The sequence below is a fragment of the Sander vitreus genome, chromosome 22, assembly GCF_031162955.1.
Source record: "Sander vitreus isolate 19-12246 chromosome 22, sanVit1, whole genome shotgun sequence".
Classification (NCBI taxonomy): Eukaryota; Metazoa; Chordata; class Actinopteri; order Perciformes; family Percidae; genus Sander; species Sander vitreus.
In genome coordinates, this window is record NC_135876.1 from 24,315,598 (window position 1) to 24,338,881 (window position 23,284).

Consider the following 23,284-nt stretch of genomic DNA (forward strand, 5'->3'; position numbering starts at 1 on the left):
GCAAGGTCTTACAAGTATTAAAAAAAAAAAAGTTTTCAATTTATTATTCCAAAAATACCGCCTTAAAAGTATTGTTTCGTTTACTAAAGTCTTATGTCCTTTCTTGTCCTTTCGTAGGATAACAGAAATGCCGTAAAGTCATAAATAAATATTTTGTGTAGGTAACATTTTGAACTTGTGGTTTCATAGCATAAGGAGTCTAAATGCGATCAATATTTTTTATTTATTTTATGTTTAATAGAGTACAAACACACTAACACAAAAGTGAATTATTAAATTCAGCTTACGTTATTCGGTTCTGCTTTTCTCTGGCGTGAAATCCATCCTAGGTGGTATTAAGAAGGTCTTAAAAAGTCTTAAATCTTACTCGGAGAACCCAGGGGGAACCCAGTATATTGATTTTCTGTATTGTTTTTTTATTGTTTATTAAGGATCCCCATTAGTCATCAACGTAGTGAAGTCTATTCTTCCTGGGGTCCAACACAAGACAAATATTATAAAGCAAAATACATATTGTTGTATCAGAACAATGAAAACATCCTGGATTTTATTAAATAAAATGCACAGTAGCCTGTTTTTCATGTTTTATAAAAACCAAACAAAACCGTAACGGGAAATAAAATATACTGTAGTAAAAGAAAGAAGACGGACAGGAATAGTTTCAACCTAATCTCTTTACTGATAACAGCTTCTCTTAGTTTCTTTTTGAAGCCTGAAATATTTCCCATTAGGGTTAAATGTGGTGTTTAAATATGTTACAGCTCTATATTTATGTATGAATTTATGTTTGAAAGACATTAGTAGAGTACATAATTCCTCTGCTTGCTCCTTTTGTTTTATGTAAAGGTCAGCTACATTTTGGCGATGAATTTTAAACCTCCGATTGTGTAGGGTCTCTCTGTGTTTCATTCCTTAACGCTTCCCTCCTCAGACATGTATATAACTATTGTACCAGCGTCCACCAGTCGAGCCAGGGCAGGGGCTCCGTGCCTCCAGCCAAGCCCTCCAAAAAGTCCACCACTCCAGGCGGGGCTCAGTTTGTAGGCCTGGAGCTCTACAAGCGACTCAAAGAGTTCCTGAAGAACTATCTGACCAGCCTGCTCAAGGTGAGTCCACGCACTTCAGAAGCACTGCGATGTTAACATACGATAAGCAAAGGTTAATCCATTAGTTGTCAACTGTTGAAACAATCACCAACTATTTTGATAATCGATTAATCGGCAAAACTTAAAGGAACACGCCGACTTATTGGGACTTTGTCTTATTCCCCGTATCCCCCAGAGTTAGATAAGTCCAGACATACCCTTCTCATCTCCGTGCATGTTGTAACTCTGTCTGACGCCCCCACCGCTAGCCTAGCTTAGCACAGATCCTGGAGGTAACCGGCTCCATCTAGCCTACTGCTCCCAATAAATGACAAAATAACGGCAACATGTTCCTATTTACATGTTATTTGTATAGTCACAGCGTGTACAAATAACAAACTCACATGAGACACAGACATCCCAAGTGCCAATAAGTCAGCGTGTTCCTTTAAAAACTTCTCTGATGTCAGCTTGTTAAATGTGAACATGTTCTAGTTTCTTCTCTCCTCTGTGACAGTAAACTGAATATCTTTGAGTTGTGGACAAAACAAGACATTTGAGGACGTCATCTTGGGCTTTTGGGAAACGCTGATCCACATTTTTCACAATTCTCGGACATTTTATAAACCAAACAACTAATCAATGAATCCCGAAAATAAGCAACAGATTACCCGACAATGCCTATCACACACTAGAAGACTTTTTTTAAAAAGTCTGACACCATCTCACGTCAAAGACTGTCATATGTAAAGACTGGGGATCTTGCAGGGTCACACATTGCAAGACTTCAACTAGATTCGTTTTGAAAAATGTACCCAACCTAGCTAGCTACCGCTAGCGTTAGCTGGTAACTTTAGTGAAAGTCTGCAGATGTTCTGTTCTGCCGTACATGCAGATGAATGTCTCCAGTACCGCTGGGTGACTCTCTTCAGAAGGGTTGAGATTCAGAACGTTCCCTATTTAGCATTAGCGTTTAGCTTAGCCATAGCAACCATAAACAACACCGGTTCTAGCTGTTTGCTGCTTCCTGTTTGGTGCAGGAGGGAGAGCGCCCATGTGAATGTTGACAACATTCACATGATTTAACTTCACTACCAAGACTTCAAGAAAGTCGGGAGAAAGACTGACTGGGACTGAGTTTTATGACATCCTTGGTGACATTAGTCTGAGACAGTGGAGTCGCTTGAAAAGTCGTTTGGTGTAAGGTCGGCATTAGTTGCAGGCTGCAACCTAAATTTTCCTGACCGTCGCAGAATCCCCCTCTGATTTCCTGTCCGTACTTTGTCTTTCTCTCGCCTCCTCCCTGGTTTTCCCTCCAGGATGGCGAGGATCTGATGGACGAGTGTGTGTTGAAGTTTTACACCCAGCAGTGGGAGGATTACCGCTTCTCCAGTAAAGTCCTCAACGGGATCTGCGCCTACCTCAACCGCCACTGGGTCAGACGAGAGTGTGACGAGGGACGCAAAGGAATCTATGAGATCTACTCGGTACGTCTAACATCTGTCGGGTGGTGAATGCTCTTGGTGTGTTTGGAGGTATTTTTAGCTTCTAATCTGAATGAAGAGAAAGAATGAAATGCCTATTTTGTAGGGCTGCACAATAAATCGCAATTTCATTGAAATCACAATATAGACTAGTGCAATAATCCCAATTGCAGGAGGGGTGTGCGCAATATTTGTTAAAGGCAAAATATGTGTCAAACCATTCTGAATGAAGTAGTTTGGTGCTGAAGAGACAAATCGTATCCTACAGACTAAAGGAAACCTCTTTGTTTGGTACAGATCCTCGCATAAATCACGCTTTTAATCATTTAATGTTTTTAATTTTAATATTTTTCAATGAAAATGAGAATAATGATACTACAATGATCATTGCCTTCAATATCTTGAATCATATCGCAATTGCAATATCAGTCAAAAGAATCACAATTTGATATTTTCCTCATATCGTGCAGCCTTAATATTTGGTGTTACAAAGCATGAAAGATGCTAACAACCATCCACAGCTGCTTTGCAGTCACCCAGTACCTTTTCTGTAATAGTTGTGCAATGTTCAGTAAAAAAGAAAGTCAAGGTGGCGAGATAGAAACAGCCCAAGTGAACTACAAACTCAACTCTAGCTGCCATTTAGGGATGTAACGGTATGAAAATGTAATGTCACGGTGATAGTGACCAAAATGATCACGGTTTTCGGTATTATCACGGTATTTTTAAAAGTATGTCCAATATGTTCAGAAAGCACTGATAGGCCTACGCGAGCTGAAATAGTTTCAAAAAGTGTAACAGTGTTTATATTACAAAAATATAGGCAAAACCTTATCAAAAGTGCAGCTTTTAACATCAAAGGAACAGCGGTTCAGCATGTAAACGGCTTATTTGTCCTGAAATGTCCTGAGCGCTGTCATCTCCTCCTTCGCCCATGATTCCTACTTCAAGAAACGCACGTTGTAAGCTACGCAGAGCGCCTGCGTGGCAACTTCAGGAGACTCGGATGATGCTGGGAAAGATTAAACGCACGGTTTCCACACCGTCGTAATCCACCATGATGATAATGATATTTTAAATAAAAACGGTAATTGTTATCGTCAACATTTTTATCGTAGTTTACAGTTACACCGATAATCGTTACTTCCCTACTGCCATTCAATATTTTCTTTTTCTTCCTCGAGAACAGACAGGTCAACATGTTTGATTTAATGTGAAAGAATCAGTTGACACGTTACAAACATTACAACTCTGACACGTCGAAATGCTGTAGAGCTGCAACGATTATTCGACTAATCGTTTAGGTGGTGGACAGAAAAATAATTGCCAACTATTTTGATGATCGTTAAAAAAAAGATGCTGTTTTTTCAGCCTCTCAAATACTGAGATTTCCTTCTCTTTTCTGTTTTTATTACATATTAAACTGAATATATTTGTTTTATGAACAAAAAAATGCCATTTAAAGACATCAACTTGGACTTTGACGAACTGCGGAATCATTTTTCACTATTTTCTGAAACTTTAGAGACCAATTGATTAACTGAGAAAATAATCGGCAGATTAATCAATAATGAAATGAATCGTCAATGAGTCTCGTGCAAATTATTCGTGATTATGTAAACACAAAGTACACAGGGTTTCCGCGGGGTCTTAAAAGTCTTACAGTTTAGTGGATTATTGTGTTCTAGGTCTTACATCATTTTAAACTGGTCTTATTTTTCCTACGTCCATGTAACGCCTCTAATGCTCATCGAAATGCTCCCGCAGGGATAAACAAATGGGACAACATGCAACTTATACTGCAGCCAATCAGCTTTCGTGTTATTATTGCGACTCTTTCGGATTGTTCCACAGACATACAACTGATTTTACTGATATCCTTCAGCTATGGGGAAGTGCAAGTTTAGCGATGCTTGGCTTGAAAAAAAACGTTTCAAACGATGTTTCAGGACTCTCACTCTTTTTTTTAATTTTTTTTTATATATATATGATGTCGTGATATAGGTCTTAATCCTCATGTTGTCCTTTTCAAAGTTTCTATATCATAAATGTGGGTTTCTTTTAGAAATGGTCCGATACCATTTTTTGCTTCCCAATACCGATTCCGATACCTGAACTTGCGTATCGGCTGATACCGAGTACTGATCTGATACCAGTGTGTCATATATGTTACTATCTCTGTATGGATGATATGATGTATAACAGCTGTATACTACTATCCCTGTATGGATGATATGATGTATAACAGCTGTATACTACTATCCCTGTATGGATGATATGATGTATAACAGCTGTATACTACTATCCCTGTATGGATGATATGATGTATAACAGCTGTATACTACTATCCCTGTATGGATGATATGATGTATAACAGCTGTATACTACTATCCCTGTATGGATGATATGATGTATAACAGCTGTATACTACTATCCCTGTATGGATGTGATATTTTTATCTTTGTTGTCGTCTGACTCAGGTTAAACTCTTTGTGAAACATGAACGCCACAGAACGTTCTTTTATTCTGCAGTTTGACAGTCAGTTATAACGGAAAAAGAACATAAATAAACTACTTTAACGTCGATTTTCTTTAGGGCTTTATTACGTGGTATCGGATCGGTGCATTAACTCCAGTACTTCCCGATACCAGCGTTTTAGGCAGTATCGGAGCCGGTATCGGATCATCTCTAGTTTCTTTTAACCAAATTGCCCCAAAATAACATGGATGGTTCCATAAGACGCTCTTCACAAAGGAAATTAAGGATCAGATCTCTATTTTCATAGAATTTTGGGTGTTGTATTCAGTTTTATAGCATTATCCTGACTAAACTTTGACAGATCTGTGGTTATCCATTAACCTTCATTCCTCTGATCTTAACCATTAAGTCAAAATCATTCATAATTTCTGCTTTTTTCTTACACAAAAATTATAACATTTCATATAAATGAGGTTTATTGACCATGAATTCCCCAAAATAAGTGTAAAACTGGTGCAAATAAATAGCTCTAGTGGTGAATATACTGGTGTTAACGGGAAAAAGTGCCATAAACGTTGAAATAAGCGACACAAACGTTGAAAAAAGTGCCAAAAACGTTGAAATAAGCGACTTTTAGTGTCTAAAAGTGTTAATTTTGACCCAGGAGGACAACACAAGGGTTTAATTTCATTCACAATGGTCTTAAATTTGACATGGTAGAACCTGCAGAAACCCTGAGTACAGGGGTACTGTTTTCAGCAGAGATGGAACTTCAAAATAAAAGTCTTGTAAACATGCCTGAGAGAGCTTTCCATAGTCTGTGACTGTGTTTCATGTTTGTGTTGATACAGCATTGATTTAAAAGTAAGAATTGTTAAGAGTACAGAAAGAGGCTTTTGTGATTTCCAGTTTTGGACCTGCCCCATAAGAATTCCCCCTACAGGACCTTGAAAGTCATTTGCAAGTCATTTAGTTTGGGCTGACATGGATCTCACTGATCAAAAGGAACGGAGACCAGTAACAAACACGCAGCCTGAAGTCTTGACCTGTCGTTAACCTTCTCGTTCTCCTCTCCTCTCTCTCGGATGCTGCGCTTTCCTCCCAGCTGGCACTTGTGACCTGGAGGGAGTGTTTATTCCGACCCCTCAACAAACAGGTGTGTTCAGTTTCTTTTTATGGAAGTGGAGTGAGGAAAAAAAACAATGTAGAGGAAAAAGCAAACTGTTTATCTTGTTTTTGTCAATTAAGCTCATGTGCGTTTAACCCTGCCTGTTTTTCCTTTCCTATTTGCTTTATTTTTGTCACTGCAAAGAAGTTCCCTGAGCTAAACTAACCTCTGTTTTTCAGGTAACAAACGCTGTGCTGAAGCTGATAGAGCGAGAGAGGAATGGGGAGACCATTAACACCAGACTGATCAGCGGTGTGGTCCAGTCCTATGGTAGGTCAACACGTGCAGTGAAGAAATAAAGAGAAACAGCCGCCTGTTGCTTGGCAGACATTAAATAAAGAAGGAAGCCATGTTTTTTTATAACTCTGAGCTCCATATGTACACACAGCAAAGACTCATAGCAACTCCTCACTGGAGGTTTCAAAATAATTTTTCTGTTATTTTTTTTAGGAAGTTTGAGCTACCACACTTCTTCAATAGCTGCGTCTAAACGGACAATATTTCTCGATTTAAATCATTCTGATAAGAGATCCCAACTTGACTGTTACATAGATGTACATAGATGCTAAATAAAGTGATCAGATGTGTGTTTACATGGCCCAGAGCTAGGGCTGTCCCGAATATATCACTTTTTGGGCTTCGAGGCTTTAGTGGGAAGTGTTCAAATACATTCAGAGCTACGACGGAGAGGGACTTTTGCCGGCGTGTGAGCGAGGATTTCTTCTGTTGATGTTTTGAGCCGGCATGAAAACGCTTTTAGTTTACTGTTAGCTGCTGTCAGTCAGCTTTGATCTGTTGGATAATTACATCAAATCATTTATACATGTAAAAATATATACATACATTATCATCAACTTTATTGCCAGACTCAAGGTCCTTTCAGAAGACACAGACATGACATACAACATACAGAGATATAAAAACAAAAGAAACAACAATACTGCATTTCTATGAAAGACACTTGTACCAGTGTTTCCATAGTGATGATTGGTATCCTATGGCACTAAACCTAGGATTTGCCAGCAGCATAACAATGCTGTTCTGGGAGATGTTCATGCGACTAATGAATTAGTAGATAAGACTCCTCAGTAGTGCCTGGAAGGTGCTGACCCCTGCATTACAAAACAGGTCCCTCGCACTAGAGCACCTGGGTTTGTTGAGCAGTGTCCTCATACAGTCATTATGAGCAACCTTAAGCTTCTGCATGCTTGCCTTTTTAAACTTAGTCCATAAGGGAGCAGTATAATAATAATAATAATTTAAGAGGCCTGGTAATTGTACTAAGTTTGACAATCTGCCGGAAATACAACTTTATTGAGGATAGTTCGGTGGATTCCAGCTTTGATCATTAACTTGTTGTTTAGAGCCGATCGACCACTGCCTCAGCCTCATGCAACAATCTTCTATCAATCTTTAAATCTTTTAGCCACAAACCTGAGTTTTGTTTTTCTGCCGGCGCGTTTCTGTTTGTCCCGTCACATAATGTTTCCCCCATGTTGGGCAAACGTACGCAGAAAGTATATATTGATTACAACCAGAGAGAAACGATCTAATTAAGCATTTACATGGACATCAGATCCTATTAAATGGATTATGAAAGGTTCACACTAGCCCTTAATCCTTGAATTCCTTTCAATCGTGTCGGTCTCTTCCGATTGAGGTGGTTAAATGAGGCATTTTTATTCCGATTAGTGCAATATTAGGGTCCATGTAAACACAGCTAATGATCTGGAGTCATTTTCTTTATTGAACTAATAACTAAAGTGTGAAAGAACAATAAAAACTCTTTCAGGGAAGGTTACCAGAACCAGCCATCTTAACTCTAACTTAACTATTTAAAACGTCACTCTTAATTTCATCTCCGGGCTTAAATCAGACGTCTTTAAGCTCGCGCTTGGAGGCCGACCTTTTGGTGTTGACGACCCGTTTCAGAGGTTCTGTATATAATACCCCAGTAGGATCTTTTAATTCTGCTTTCTCTAGCTGTGATCATGAATGTACAGTACGTCTGTCGACAGTCAGTGGAGAACATTGATATCAGGTTTGATTTTTAGACCCATAACATCCTGATAGATCTGAAAATCTAAGCTGAACAGCTGCAGGATTTGTTGAGTAAATATAGGATGTTTACAGATCAAATCATTTTTGAGATATTATCCAACCTGACTTCTGATCAGCTGCTCTCAAGTCGAGGCTGAAGCAGACAACATATTTCAATACCACAGTTTATTATAAAAGGGTTTATGAGAGTCTGAATATAACGAGATACTAAAAGTCAAGCCCAGGAGCAGAGGAGGATTTCCCAAATAAGTTGCTTTTTACCCAGATGGCCAATACATTCTTAGAAAAGAAAACCTTAAGTGACATTGAGTTCTTCCTCATAACGATTCTCTAAGTGACTATGAACCTATAAGTAGGGATGTAACGATGCCCCATTAATCGGTTAAAAATGGATATAAATGCGTAAAGATTACAACCTGTTAAGATGAAAAATTAATTGCAATTGTTTTTGCAATTTTCTACTTTAGTTTTCACTTGTTTTAATTTCAGAGCTCACTACGTCTTCTCAGTACTTATTTAAACAGATCTTTCCTATTTATTTAGTTATTTTCATGTGGAATTTTTTTATTTTTATTTAATTTTAGTTATTTATGGGAGCCTCACCTGGAAGAGCGAGTGCCCATATACAGAGGCTCTGTCCTCAACGCAGCGGCCGCAGGTTCGGTTCCGACCTTCGGCCCATTGCTGCATGTCACCTCCCCCCCTCTCTCCCCTCTCAAAGTCTAAGCTGTCTTGTAAAAAAAAAAAAAGGCCTAAAAATGCCACAAAAAACAAATATTTTTGTTATTTAAGATAAAATACATTTTCAGTGTCACTTTTAATACGTAAAGATGTGAACGTAGTATCACAGGGTTTATCCTGACGCCTCACGTTAACCCCCCGTTTCCCGTGTCTCCCCTCTCCTCCCTCTCCAGTTGAGCTGGGTCTGAACGAAGAGGACGCCTTCGCCAAAGGCCCCACGCTGTCCGTGTACAAAGAGTACTTTGAATGTCAGTTCCTCACTGACACAGAGCGGTTCTACACACGCGAGAGCACAGAGTTCCTGCAGCAGAACCCCGTCACCGAGTACATGAAGAAGGTAGACGCTCTTTCCACTTCAGCAACACACAGTTATGGATGAATGCACTCAACATGGCAGACGAAAGATGACAAAGTTGCTTGTGTTGCTTTAAAACTAGGGGTTTTAACATTTAAAGGTCCCATGACATGGTGCTCTTTGGATGTTTTTATATAGGCCTTAGTGGTCCCCTAATACTGTATCTGAAGTCTCTTTTATATAGGCCTTAGTGGTCCCCTAATACTGTATCTGAAGTCTCTTTTATATAGACCTTAGTGGTCCCCTAATACTGTATCTGAAGTCTCTTTTATATAGACCTTAGTGGTCTCCTAATACTGTATCTGAAGTCTCTTTTATATAGGCCTTAGTGGTCCCCTAATACTGTATCTGAAGTCTCTTTTATATAGACCTTAGTGGTCCCCTAATACTGTATCTGAAGTCTCTTTTATATAGACCTTAGTGGTCCCCTAATACTGTATCTCAAGTCTCTTTCACGAAATTCAGCGTTGGTGCAGAATTACAGCCACTAGAGCCAGTCCCACAATGAGCTTTCCTTAGGATGTGCCATTTCTGTGTCTGTAGCTATTGAGGAGGAGAGAGAGGGGGGGGGGGGGCAAGGTGGAGGGTGGGGGTGTGGCCTTGACCAACTGCCACTTTGCTCTTTGAAAGCCATGATGTCTCTTTCTCATGGGTGGGCCAAATTCTCTGGACGGCAAAGCAGAGAAAGGGGAGGTAACCTTTCCCCTTATGACGTCATAAAGGGAAGATTCCAGATCGGCCCATCTGAGCTTTCATTTTCTCAAAGGCAGAGCAGGATACCCAGGGCTTGGTTTACACCTATCACCATTTCTAGCCACTGGGGGACCATAGGCAGGCTGGGGGAACTCATATTAATGTTAAAAAACCTCATAAAGTGAAAATGTCATGCCCTGGGACCTTTTTAAACTGGTTATGAAGCATCGTTATTATGGTTTAGAATTTTCAATTAGTTTCTCTTTTATCTTAGTTTTGACTTTTGGAAAAGTTTAATTTGAGTTAGTTTTGGTTTGTTTTTGTCAGGGCCAGGAATAATGTCTCAGTATTATGTAGCTACACATACAAACAAAAAACATGGTGGAGAATAATGTTTAATCTTTAATCTTTGCACTACTTTAGTGTCTAATGTGACGCAATTACGTCACAGCGCTCATGCCAAGTCCTTTTAATTTATGTGGTTCGGTGTCACGAGAGTGCTGTCTCCTTTTTTTTTCTTCCAGTAGTGATATATTATAGCAAACAAACTAAAACGGAAATGATCTACGTTCATTTTTATTTAGTTTTGAATCATTAACCTGGCGATATAGTTTCAGTTTAGTTTTAGTTTTTCTTGAAGTTTTTATTCAGTTACAGTTGACTAAAGATATTTTTCAGTGTTTATTTTTGTTTGTTATAATAACCCTGTTGTGAAGGGGGCGGTCTTGTCCTAATAACATAAATGACTTTGTATATCTGTGTTCATTTCCTCAGGCGGAGGCTCGTCTGCTGGAGGAGCAGCGGCGCGTGCAGGTTTACCTCCATGAATCCACCCAGGACGAGCTGGCCAGGAAGTGTGAGCAGGTCCTCATAGAGAAACACCTGGAGATCTTCCACACCGAGTTTCAGAACCTCCTGGATGCCGACAAGAATGAAGGTAAACCCTGCAGTTTTAATTTCAGTGTGTCCGCTGATCCTGCAGCTTTTAATCAATCAACAGTTATTTATTTGGTGCTTTACAACAACCAGCAAGTATCCAAAGTGCTTTACATGAAGTAACAGTAAAACATAACATACAGTAAAATCAGAAAGGAATACATAAAAGCAGGAAGAACGGAGAATGCCATGGGACCTTTTTAAAAGCCATTCTAAATAAATATGTTTTCAGGTTAGATTAAAACGAGCTACGTCTGTTAAAGTGCGGATGTCAGGAGGTAACTTGTTCCAAAGTCTCGGTGCCGCAACTGCAAAAGCGTGATCACCCCACAGTTTGTGCCTCAACCTTGGGACTTCTAAAACCAGTTGATTAAAGCTCGGACCGATCGAACAGCAACATCAGAGCTCCAAATAACCATTATTTAGGCAAGGCAGCTTTACTTGTAAAGCACATTTCATTGACAAGGCAGTTCAAAGTGTTTGAAGAGCAATTCAAAACATAAAAACAGCTAAAATAGAGAGTTAAAGTTACAATGCAGTGCAAGAAATGAACAATTATTTCAAAGAAGGCAGCATCAAAAGAAAAGTCTTTGGCCTTGATTTAAAAGAGCTGAGAGTTAAAGCGGACCTGCAGCTTTCTGGGAGTTTGTTCCAGATATGTGGAGCATAAAAACTGAACGCTGTTTTTATCCGTATGTAGTTCTGACAGAAAGCAGACATGTCTCCTACGACCTGAGAGTACTGGATGGTTCATAATGTAGCAGAAGATCAGATGTATTTTGGCCCTAAAGCACCAGCAGAAGTATTTTGAAATGAATTCTTTAAGGGACAGGAAGCTAGTTTTAAGACCTCAGAACTGGAGTGTTGTGATCCACTTTCTTGGTCTTAATGCGGACTCACATTTTACACATTTAAACCAGACAAATCAGTTTTTATGAGTTTTTTTACGTTTGCTTAAAGTCTGCTTAACACATATCTGGAACAAACTCCGAGAAAACTGCATGTCCGCCGCAACTCTGTTGCCATTCTTTAAATAATTGTTAATTTCTTTATCTAGTGGTATTTTTGAACAGATAACGGACATGTTTCTGAGAATTTCTCCAACGCGGTTGTGACAGATTTTATGATAAAAATCTAAAGGAAAACCGCTGGAACGGTTTAGGATTTTGCAAAGTTTGCCTTGATTAAACTAAGCCTTATAGCGACGGCTATATTGTAGGTAAAGAGAAGTACTTCCACTCTTGTTATGGGTAACAAGAGTACAAAGTCTCATGTTCCTGCGGGGCCCGTGGTGGATGAGATGGTAAAGAAATATGGTCCTGCCTGGTTTTTTTTCATTTTTTTTATCGTTTTTAACTGCTCTTTAATGTTTTATGTATAGCACTTTGGATTGCCCTGTTGCTGAAATGTGCTATATAAATAAAGCTGCCTTGCCTTAACCTTTGGGTTGAAATGAAGGTAATGACATTTTGTCCCCTGCTGATAACTCTCTGTATCTCTTCTCAGACCTGGGCCGGATGTACAACCTGGTGTCGCGGATCACAGACGGTCTGGGCGAACTGAAGAAACTTCTAGAGACCCACATCCACAACCAGGGCCTGGCCGCCATCGAGAAGTGTGGCGAGGCCGCGCTCAACGTACGGACAATTTATTCTCCTCTCACTTACAATTCTCACTGGTTTACTTTAACATTTCGAGTAACAAAAAGGTACCGATCCAAACCTGGACAGTTTGGTTGTTGTCAGTTTACATTAAAGCTACACTGTGTAAGAATTTCTCCCATCTAGTGGTGAAATTGTATATGACAACCAACTGAATGTTACTTTCTAGCCCCTCCCATTCTCAGCGCGTTTTAACTCCTACGGTGGCCGAACACGAAATTAGCTCTTAGTATCTCCATCGTTTACATGCAGCTGTTCTAGCCACTCCAATATAGGTCAGAAGCTTGTTGCTTGGCCTGTCGCGTTGTCGTTTTTAATTCTCTTTTTCGCTTTCCTGGCGAATAATCTCCCCCTGGCATTCGTCACGGGGCCACTGAGTGTAAGAGGGTGAAAGGCGGAGGTGTGTCACTCTTTGGCTAATGTATTTTAAAGATGGAGGCGCTACATGGCGGCCGTCATTCGAGCGACTCGCTCGTATGTATTCTGAATGATTCTCCGCTTACGAGAATACTTTGATTAGTTGGTGGAAGTAATTACACATGAATGAACACATATTTGTGAAAGAACGAAGGGGTTTTTGCTAAGAATCAACTCAAAAAATTACACTATGTAGGTTTAATATTGGAGGCAGAAGACAAAAACCTTGTTTGATGTATTATTACTTCCTCTTCTCTGTTGCCATTTAGGTACAGGAATAGGGCGATATGGAGAAAATCAAATATCACGATATTTTTGACCAAATACCTCGATATCGATACTGCAACGATATTGTAGTGTTGACTATTGGTGCTTTCACAAAATATTTACACAATGAGATTTTTGATAAATAATCATCAGTAATGTGGATATAATGACTAAGTGGGTAAAGGTAAATAATAGAACAGTTACAACAATCTGGTAAGTTCAGAAAATGACATCACTTTACTGTAATGCAGCCTTTAAAACCAGGAAAAGACACTTATGCCATATTACGATATCACGATATCCAAAATCTAAGACGATATCTAGTCTCATATCACGATATCGATATAATATCGACATATTGCCCAGCTCTATACAGGAATCTGTTGACATTTTTGCGAAATCATTTTAAAAGCTGGTTCAAATACATATTGTGGCAAATGGTTTGTTCAGCCAGAGAGCTTCGAAAGCCGCGTTTTTACAGCTGAAGGAGACGGCGAAGCACCAAGAACAAACCTGAGCGTCGTGAGTTCTGTCTTCAGCAGTCCGATCGCTGTCCTTTCTCACCAGTGAGACAATGACTTATCTCATTTATCATGTAAACACTTGAATGTCCATGTGCTGTTGATATAAGAGGTCAGAAAAAAATCTAGAAAAAAAGAACTTTTTGCAAAATAAGTGTTCGTTGAAAGGTGTAAAAGTTGAAGTCAGTAAGTTTTAAAAAAAAGGAAAAATGCAAGAAATTCATGCAAAAATATGTCGGGATAGAAGACGTTTGTGTTTCTTGCAGGACCCCAAAGTGTACGTCCAGACCACCCTGGACGTCCATAAGAAGTACAACGCCTTGGTCATGTCTGCCTTCAACAACGACGCCGGCTTCGTAGCAGCGCTCGATAAGGTAAGTAATCCGTCTGCAATCTGCCCATGACGGCAATGTTGTGCTTTTAATGCTTTTCTGTTTTTTTCCCCATTGGTACAGGGTTTCGTAATGTCTTAAGAAGTCTAAAAAAAATCTAAATGTTAGGCTTTAAAAAGTATCGTATTCTAGGACTTAAATAAGTTTAAACGGTTCTTAAAGGACAATTCTGTCGCTAAATGAACCTAGGGGTTAATAACAGATGTGTACCGAGCCGACCGTTCTCTGGGATCTGTTTTCATGCTAATCCAGTGTGGCTGTAGCTTTAAACAAGCTAGTGCAAACCGGTGATTAGCTTCTAACGCTACCTTTCGGGGCAGAGTGTAAATCTCTATTTCTACACCTCCAACAAGGCTCAAAATAGCACCACACTTCCACAGTAGCGCAATGAGGGTCCCTACATGTAAACTGAAGCATTGAGAACTTTGTAAGTGTACAGACAGTTTCTTAAAAAGATAGTTTAGAAAGACAGTACCGTTCGCGTATACAGGCGGGCGGCATCTTGGGAAAACGGTCCCAATCAGTCGTACCCGTGCAACCAGTAACCAGTAACATAGCTCAAGTAGGGCGTTTGTAGTTCGACTGGTCATCACTGTTTTTCATTCATAAAGGTCTTAAATTTGACTTGTTGAAACCAGCAGAAACTCACTGGTATTGTCTTCTTGCTTGCTCAGTTTACTGTTGGGGTCTTATTTTAACAATGTTATCATGTGAAGCACTGTGTGACTTTGTCTGGAAAAGGTGCTATTATCAGTAGAGTTTTTTTTTTTTTTTTAAATATTATTTCAGACAGGTTTAGTTCTAACGTGGTCGGTCTGTCTTTTCACAGGCATGTGGTCGGTTCATCAACAACAACGCCGTCACCAGGATGGCTCAGTCGTCCAGCAAATCCCCCGAGCTTCTGGCCAGATACTGCGATTCTTTACTGAAGAAGAGGTGCGTGAAATATTATGTATACTCGTTATTGTGATTTTATGTTTTTAAAATATCAGGGTATTAAACAAGTAACATTCTGTAGTAGTATAAAAATATCCACTTCATGTCTTCATCCTCCAACCATTGATTTTCAAGATCAACAATGAACCTTTAGGTCCACATGGACAGGAAGTCCTAAAGTGCTCAGAATGATGTAACATCTGAGTAAGCTTTATCTGCCTTTATAAACTGCTGTTTCTAAGGGTTTGTAGTTCCACAGCTGATAGTTTATCAATTATTTGAAGGGCAGTGATGTATCTGTAGCACACACTGCAGCAGGGGTGGGACAAATTATCGATACGGCAATATATCGTTGTCCTCCGCGCGATACAGAAATCGATACCCTGGCTCCAAATATCGATACTTTAATTAATAAAATAAGGCACTCTGAATAGATTTCCCTGCTACCAGGGTCGCTGCTTCATGGCTTCTCGAGCTGGCGCTCAACACATGAACGAGGGAAACGTGAACATGAGTTAACCAGCCGAAGAGGAAGAGGTTTTCAACGGGATGGCTGACAGCAGTTTGAGGAAAATAACAGATGCCCCAGCCACGTTTCAGTCCAAAGTCTGGACCCAGAGTTGCTCTATAATTGTGTCATTTTAATTTACAGACTGAAAAACTTGTGCTGCAGAATTGTTGTCTAACAGTTTGGACTTGCAGTAAATAAAGAGAGAAAACCTGCACTTTTCACCGGCATTTTGTGTTCATAGTTAGACCGATACAGTGGTGCACCATTATAGGATTGTCTAGCAATATATTGATTATTGCCGAATTGCTGTATCGTGATATTATCGGTATCGTGAGCCGTGTGTCGTATCATGAGGTACCCTGGGATTCCCGCCCCTACACTGCAGTGTTTTCTCTTCACAATCTGTTATTCTGAGCTCACCACCTGAGACAGAGTGAAATCTCACTTTTAAACTATGTGTGTCTGTTTATTTTTCAGCTCTAAAAACCCGGAGGAGGCAGAATTGGAGGATACACTCAACCAAGTGGTGAGATACCTGACCTGTGTGTTTGCACAAACGTACACATAATACAGTGTGTTTGTATTCATGTTACTGCACAGCTTTACTGGAAAAGTACCACTGAACTACTGACCTAGTTACTCGTGTGTTATCTGTTGTAGACACAGAAGTGTAGTTGGATGTCGTCAGTAAATATATATTCATTTATATATAACAGGACAGTCATGTACGGAGCCCCTAAGGGGACATGAGCAAATAAAAAAATCTAAAGTTTAGTTTCATGTGCTCACACGAAACTTTCACGTGAGCACATGAAAGTTTCGTGTGAGCACATGAAACTAAACTTCAGATTTTTTGTTGCTCATGTCCCCTCAGGGGCTCGGTAGTCATAGTTAAACTGTTTTCATGTGCGCCGACACGCACATGAAATGAAAGTAATTGCCCGATCCAAATCGCTGTAGCCCTTGTGCCGGAACAGATTACAAGACTTTAAAATCTGTTTTAAATGTCGTATCGAAACAATATAATGGTGACGACTTGCAAGCAAAGCAGCAATGTCCTTATAATGAAGACCTAGATTAAAATATAGTGCAACTAACTCCTGTACCGTAGTCATTTCTCTAGCTGTCACTGTCTGCAGTATGGCCCAGGCTACATCAATATACAGCTTTCATGACTCGCATGAAAACGTTTCATGTGCGCACATGAAACTAAACTTTAGATTTTTTGTTGTTATGGTAGTCATCAAACAATTAAAGCAGAAAATATTTTTACGAACACCATATTTTTCTATAATTGTTTTTAATTAACTGTGCAAACTAAATGAAAGTTTCACCAATATCTTACTCAGTCATTGTCTCTGTTGCCATCTTAATGGGAAGAATGGTAGTGCTTATAACTGTAAATATTAATCCTTCCGTATTTCCTTCAAATGTCACGCTGATTGTTTGTGACGTAAATTGGAGGCCGTGCTGCGACGCGATCGTTTTTATTGCTGAAGTCCGACAACACATTAAATCAGCCAATTCAAATAATGTTTAAATTTACAAACAGGTTTATTTAATATTAAAAACAGCCCATCTGTGCTCCTCACTGTTAGGCGTTGGACTAACTCTCGCAGACAGTTTGAGAAACACTGTTTTAATTTTTAAATAAAAACGTATTTCACCAAATCTACGGACCACTCTGAGTATAAACTGGTATAAAGTGTGGGACGTTTTTGTGCAGTACTGTACAAATCGCTTTGCCCAGGTTAGCAGCAGTACATTGAGGTGAATATCTGTCTTCTTCTCAGATGGTTGTGTTCAAATACATCGAGGACAAAGATGTTTTCCAGAAGTTTTATGCTAAGATGCTGGCCAAACGTCTGGTCCACCAGAACAGCGCCAGCGATGACGCCGAGGCCAGCATGATCTCCAAACTCAAGGTGAGACTCGCAGCAGCCCAGCGCTCCGTCACATACGCACAGTCTGTCTGCATGAAAACATCCGCAACACCACCAAACATGTCAGTTTCTGCACCTTAAAACCTCGCGCTGAATCTGGTTTTGTTCTTGTTCTCGTGCAGCAAGCGTGCGGCTTTGAGTACACGTCCAAACTGCAGCGCATGTTCCAGGACATCGGAGTCAGTAAAGACCTGAACGAGCAGTTCAAGAAACACCTGACCAACTCCGAGCCTCTGGACTGTAAGGACACACACACACACACTCTCTCACACACTCTCACACACTCACACTCACTCACACTCCAACCAATCGTCATAACCCTAACCCTGGACTGTAAGGCTATATACACACACACACACACACACACACACACACACACACACCCCTCCCCTCCAACCGATAGTCCCATAACCCTGGACTGTAAGGAGAGACACACACCGCATCCATCCATCCTCCAACTGATCGTATCTGCTGATTCATGATGTGTGTATCATGATTTCAACTGAGATGGAGCTTTTAAATGCACAACAAATCACTTTATTTGCCCAGTTTATTAGGTACTAGCTGCTCTGAGTGCATCCCATGCAGTGAGCTATTTTTTTTTTTTAAACCGCTTAGTTACTCTTAATACATGATGCTGGTCTGCCAGAACTACCTCTAATTGGTCTGAAAGTTTGAACTATCCAAAAATGCTTTAACACTAAGAACCAGAACATGTGATAGGAGCAGGAATATTTTAGATGTAACTCTTTTGTTTTTTTGTTCCCCCTGTCAGATCAATGTTTGGCTGTTTGGTCTGCATAGTTATCCTTTCATTTTGGTTTACATCAAACTGAAAAGTCTGAAAATCTGGACCAAACAAGGCAGGTGTAAAAGCGCCCCGATAAATCCTAAAATCCTAAAAAGGTTTATCTCATAAAAACGTGCAACTGAGTGTGTTTCTTTAAGATGTCTCAGATGAATAAACACTACATGTTTGGGATCCCACTGCAGTGTTCCCACCAGTGTGTTTGGAAGAACAAAGTCTCACTTTGGAATGAAATGAAGTCTCAGAAGAGGATTTAGTTGTACAACCTGTATAAAGTGCTCATATTATGATTTTTGGCTTTCTCCCTTTCCTTTATTGTGTAATATATCTTTTTTGTTCACGTTATAGGGTTACAAAGTGAAAAAGCCCAAAGTCCACCCCAAAGGAACTTACCATCTCCAACAGAAAACACTGTTCACAAACTGCTCCAAACAGCTCTATTGTAGTCCAGCCTTTACTTCAGAGACAAACGTTATAATGCTCACCTAGCTGCTAGCGTAGCACGCCCTCATACTCTGCTTCTGACTGGCTAGTAGTCCTTACCTAGGTACTGTCAGGGCACGCCCTCATACTCTGCTTCTGACTGGCTAGTAGTCCTTACCTAGCTACTGAGCATGTGCGACTCCCAACAAAGATGGAACAGCAGTGAGAGGTCTCACTCTGTAGCTAAAACCGAGAGCTCAACACACAGCGTGAAAAGAAGCTGCAGCAATGTACAGTACAACAAAAATATGGTGTTTTTTGAAAATTAAACCATGTAAACCTATTAAAGTACAACCTCTAAATACAATTATGAACCTGAAGGTGAGCATAATATGAGCACTTTAACACAGCTCCTGCCAAGACAGAAGAGAATGCGTGAGGAGTATTTGAGAGTGATTGTTTTGTAGGAAATACACAGTAAAATAAATGCAGTTTATGGGAGTGTATGTTGTATTGTTTTAGAGCTTTTTTATACCACATTCTGTAGGACGGTTTATACCAGATCACACTTAAAATGTACCAAACATTAACAGAATTTTAAATCCGAGGGAAAATATGCTTTGCTCTGGTGTGTCAAAGCACATAAACCCATATGTTTGAATCGTTTACAGTGGACTTCAGTATCCAGGTTCTCAGCTCTGGGTCTTGGCCTTTCCAGCAGTCCTGCACCTTCGCTCTGCCTTCTGAGGTAAGACTAGTTACAACTTATAAACAACTTATTGTTCAACGCAGCTCTCACTGTGCAGAAGTGGGTTTAATGAGTAGCTCGAAAACTACATAAGCATCCAGGAAATTAGGCTTTACTGTGCTCCTGCTTTGGGAGAAAAGGTTCAGACCTGTGTGAGTACGTTGACTTTCTGCAGCTGTCGCTAATGATTGTTGAATTAAACCTTCTTTAATAAACAGAATAAGACTGCAGCTTTCTCTAGAAATCTAAATTATAGTCATAATCTTTGAGTGTTTAAAGCTCACAATGAGCGTTGGTTTGGTTGTTAGATCTCTTTTATTCTCTTAACCATGAGGACTCCATGTTATATTTGTTCCTCTGCATTTTTTTAGCTCTGTCAGGGCAGTAAAAACACTTTTAAATCCCTACTTTAAAGGTGCACTATGAGTTCCTGCATGGTTTCAGCGCGATTTCATTTTTGTCTCAAATCGTAGGCATTTCTCCTTGATCCGCTAGCTGCCTGCCCCCTGAACACACCGTGAAAAAGCCCGGTCTCGGGAGACAACGCAGGGGTCGTAAACGTCAAACAAACACTAGGGGCACAGGCTGTGCACCTAAATACAACAAACCACTCCAGCCAATCACCGACAAGATGATTGGGGGAGGGGGTGGGGTCAGTTAGTCATGACAGTTACGGAAACATTGGGGGAGAGGCGAGCTTGCTCTGTTTTGTTTGGAATTGACTTGGAACGTCAACAGAAGTGACCATGCAGGAACTCATAGTGCACCTTTTTAACCGGAGACTTCACTTAAACCCCCCGAAGGTCCCTGGACCTCAGTTTGAGTACCACTCCTCCTCTGAACTCTCCTCTTTGTCTCCCTTTCTGTGCAGCTGGAGCGAAGCTATCAGCGCTTCACTGCGTTTTACGCCAGCAGACACAGCGGCAGGAAGCTGACTTGGCTCTATCACCTATCCAAAGGGGAGCTGGTCACCAACTGCTTCAAGAACAGGTGAGTGAGGACAGACAGAGGGCGCTGTGGAGGGAATGTCACTTTATTTTAATTTTTTTCATTCAACCTTTATATAACTCGAAAGATCATTGAGGGGCGGCTCCTCATTTACAATGACATCAAGTTATTACAAAGACGACAACAGAAAAGAGTACACCAGCATAAGAAAGATAAAAATACAGGAAAACTTTCTGAATTGATAATACGGATACAAAAAGGACAATTATGTAAAGTGGTTACAAGTAGAAGTTTACAATTTTAAAACCAGATTTCTAAATTGCAGTGATGCACCGAATCCAGGATTCGGCTTCATTTTCGGCTGAATATTGGGCTTTTTGACGGGGTTCAGTTTCTACCGAACCTTAGAATTTTTTCCACCGAACCCTACGCTTGCACTCCGCGCGCTACGCTGGTCGACGTGATGACGGCGCCGTTGATTACGGGAAGGTGTTTACGTAGATGGAGCTTCAATGCAGCAGGCTGTGAGGAAGTGGAAATGGAACTGGTGAGCAGAAAAAGTGTTGTTTGGCAGTACTTTCAGTCAAAAGAAGGCCATTCAAGTCCAGCTACATGTTCAATCTGCAATGCTGATTAGTCTGGTGGTGGCGAGGACCCTAAACAATACACAACATCACCGCTGTTACAACATCTGGTATGAAACATCTGGAAGAATACGAGTTGAACATGAAGGAATCTACAGACAGCAGCCAAAATGCAGCAACTTCAGGTACAGCAAAGGAAGGACAGTCACTGTTTACTTCATTAATGTGTTTGCTGTGTTCATGGACTGAGGATGGGACGAGGATTCGGTATTCGGGCGAACCCCAAAAATCTGGATTTGGTGCGTCCCTACTAAATTGTCCAAAAGGCACACGTGAGTTGATTTTAAGAAAGTGCTGTAGTTTGTTTCAGGAGAAGTCAGGGGCACTAAAGTTAAAAGCAGTTTTTCCAAGTTCAGAGCGAGCTCGTGGAACAAGAAGCAAAAGCCAGTCAGCAGAGCAAGTCCGATAAAGTCCCTCTGACTAACAGAGGTTCTGTACTTTATTACAGCGTCATATCAAACTGTATGTTGACTCTGTGTGGTCTTATCAGCTGATGTTTGACTGGATGATACAGGCAAGAAGAAGGGTTTGTTTGTGCTTCAGTATGTGTTGTTCTCTGTATTCATCGTAAACTTGTCCTGCTAATCTCATCTGTGAATATTGGAGTTTTAACTGGCTGATAATAAGAACATGTCTCATTACAACAGTTCAGATCCTTTCTCTCTCCTGAGTATTACATCTTTGTACAGAACCAAGCTGAATGCTGTATGAGCACTAATACACTTGGTCGGTCATAGCTGGGGGCGTGGCTTATAACAGAGTTGCCGTTGGGGAAAACAATCTTTTCCCCCTGACTGGGTAACATAGCGTTAACCCTGCGTTGATCTGCTGTGTGGAATAGTTTGAGCCAGCTTCATACTGATTGTGTTTGTTTCCAGGTACACACTGCAGGCCTCCACCTTCCAGATGGCCATCCTGCTGCAGTACAACACAGAGGACAGTTACACCGTCCAGCAGCTCACTGACAGCACACAGATCAAAACTGTGAGAGCAACATTTAAAAAGCACTTTCTCACTCTGATGAAGCTTAAAGAATTCAGGATAGATTGATTATTTTAACCTTTTATGACTCGTAGAGGCTCGTTTATTTATGTCTTCTTGAAAAGGGCAACACGAGCTGTCATTGGAAATGTTTAATTCCTCCACTAACTCCACATTTTCTTTTATTTCCAGGACATTCTGGTTCAGGTTCTGCAGATTTTGTTAAAATCGAAGCTACTGGTGAGTAAAAACCAACTGCTTTTTTGGTCTTTTGCTTTTTTTTTTTGTTCATCACGGTTTTTATGTTCTCAGTTTTAGCAGTAAGAAGTCATTTACACAGCTGTCAGTTTGGTCTTAAAGCTGTGTCTAAAGGCCCTGACACACCAACCAGACAGCCGACCGTCGGCAGAAAGCCAGTCGGACTGATCAGTCGGGTCCCCGAGGTCCAAAAAGTGCCTCAGAACACACTGAGGCGACGCCGACTTGAGCGTACGCTCTGCGCGTAACGTAATACGTCTCCATAGCGGCAGCAGGCGGCGCTGCTCTGTATCGTTTCCATTAACAGTCTGATTATTTCCCAGAAAATTAAAACTGGCAGCTGATTGGACGAACGCGTCACATGGTTCTTTTTTCTCCTGAAATTCACAGCCAGACTGTCATGGCGTCTCGTTCAGAATACAATCTCATATTGGACTAAAATAGTTCACCGAAACGTGTTTCTGAAAACATTTTAAGAGAGAAATAGGCCGTGCAGTTGCTGAATCTGTCTTCATTTCAGATCAACGAAGGTCAGTTTAAAAGATTTTCGTCAGATTCTGAGCAGATGTTTGTGCTGTAACTTCCACATCTTTTCAATTATCAAAATTCTTTGGATAACTTTTCGTCATGAGGGTCAACGGATACTACCTGCAAAGATTCAAGAAGATTGAAATCACGGCCTAGGACGAGTTCGAAAGAATGTAAAACACATGAATAATTAATAATGGCTGCCTTCCGGTTGGGCAGAGCTAATGAAGGTAAATGGGAAATATGTCCGCAATGATTAGAGCAATATGTGTATTACATTTGGTGAAGATCTAAGC

General features: G+C 40.4%; 1 protein-coding gene across 1 annotated transcript in view; it reads left to right on the forward strand.

Moving 5' to 3' along the window:
- The window catches only part of LOC144537122 (cullin-1), a 43,916-nt gene that overhangs the window by 15,854 nt on the left and 4,778 nt on the right, over positions 1–23,284 (forward strand). Inside the window, exons 3-18 of the mRNA XM_078280566.1 lie at positions 932–1,106; positions 2,405–2,572; positions 6,154–6,204; positions 6,396–6,486; positions 9,192–9,355; positions 10,841–11,003; positions 12,509–12,639; positions 14,135–14,242; positions 15,090–15,196; positions 16,185–16,233; positions 17,501–17,632; positions 17,773–17,890; positions 19,553–19,629; positions 20,501–20,619; positions 22,100–22,205; positions 22,395–22,442. Coding sequence (XP_078136692.1) covers positions 932–1,106; positions 2,405–2,572; positions 6,154–6,204; positions 6,396–6,486; positions 9,192–9,355; positions 10,841–11,003; positions 12,509–12,639; positions 14,135–14,242; positions 15,090–15,196; positions 16,185–16,233; positions 17,501–17,632; positions 17,773–17,890; positions 19,553–19,629; positions 20,501–20,619; positions 22,100–22,205; positions 22,395–22,442 — 1,807 coding nt within the window. The remainder of the gene's footprint in view (positions 1–931; positions 1,107–2,404; positions 2,573–6,153; positions 6,205–6,395; positions 6,487–9,191; positions 9,356–10,840; positions 11,004–12,508; positions 12,640–14,134; positions 14,243–15,089; positions 15,197–16,184; positions 16,234–17,500; positions 17,633–17,772; positions 17,891–19,552; positions 19,630–20,500; positions 20,620–22,099; positions 22,206–22,394; positions 22,443–23,284) is intronic.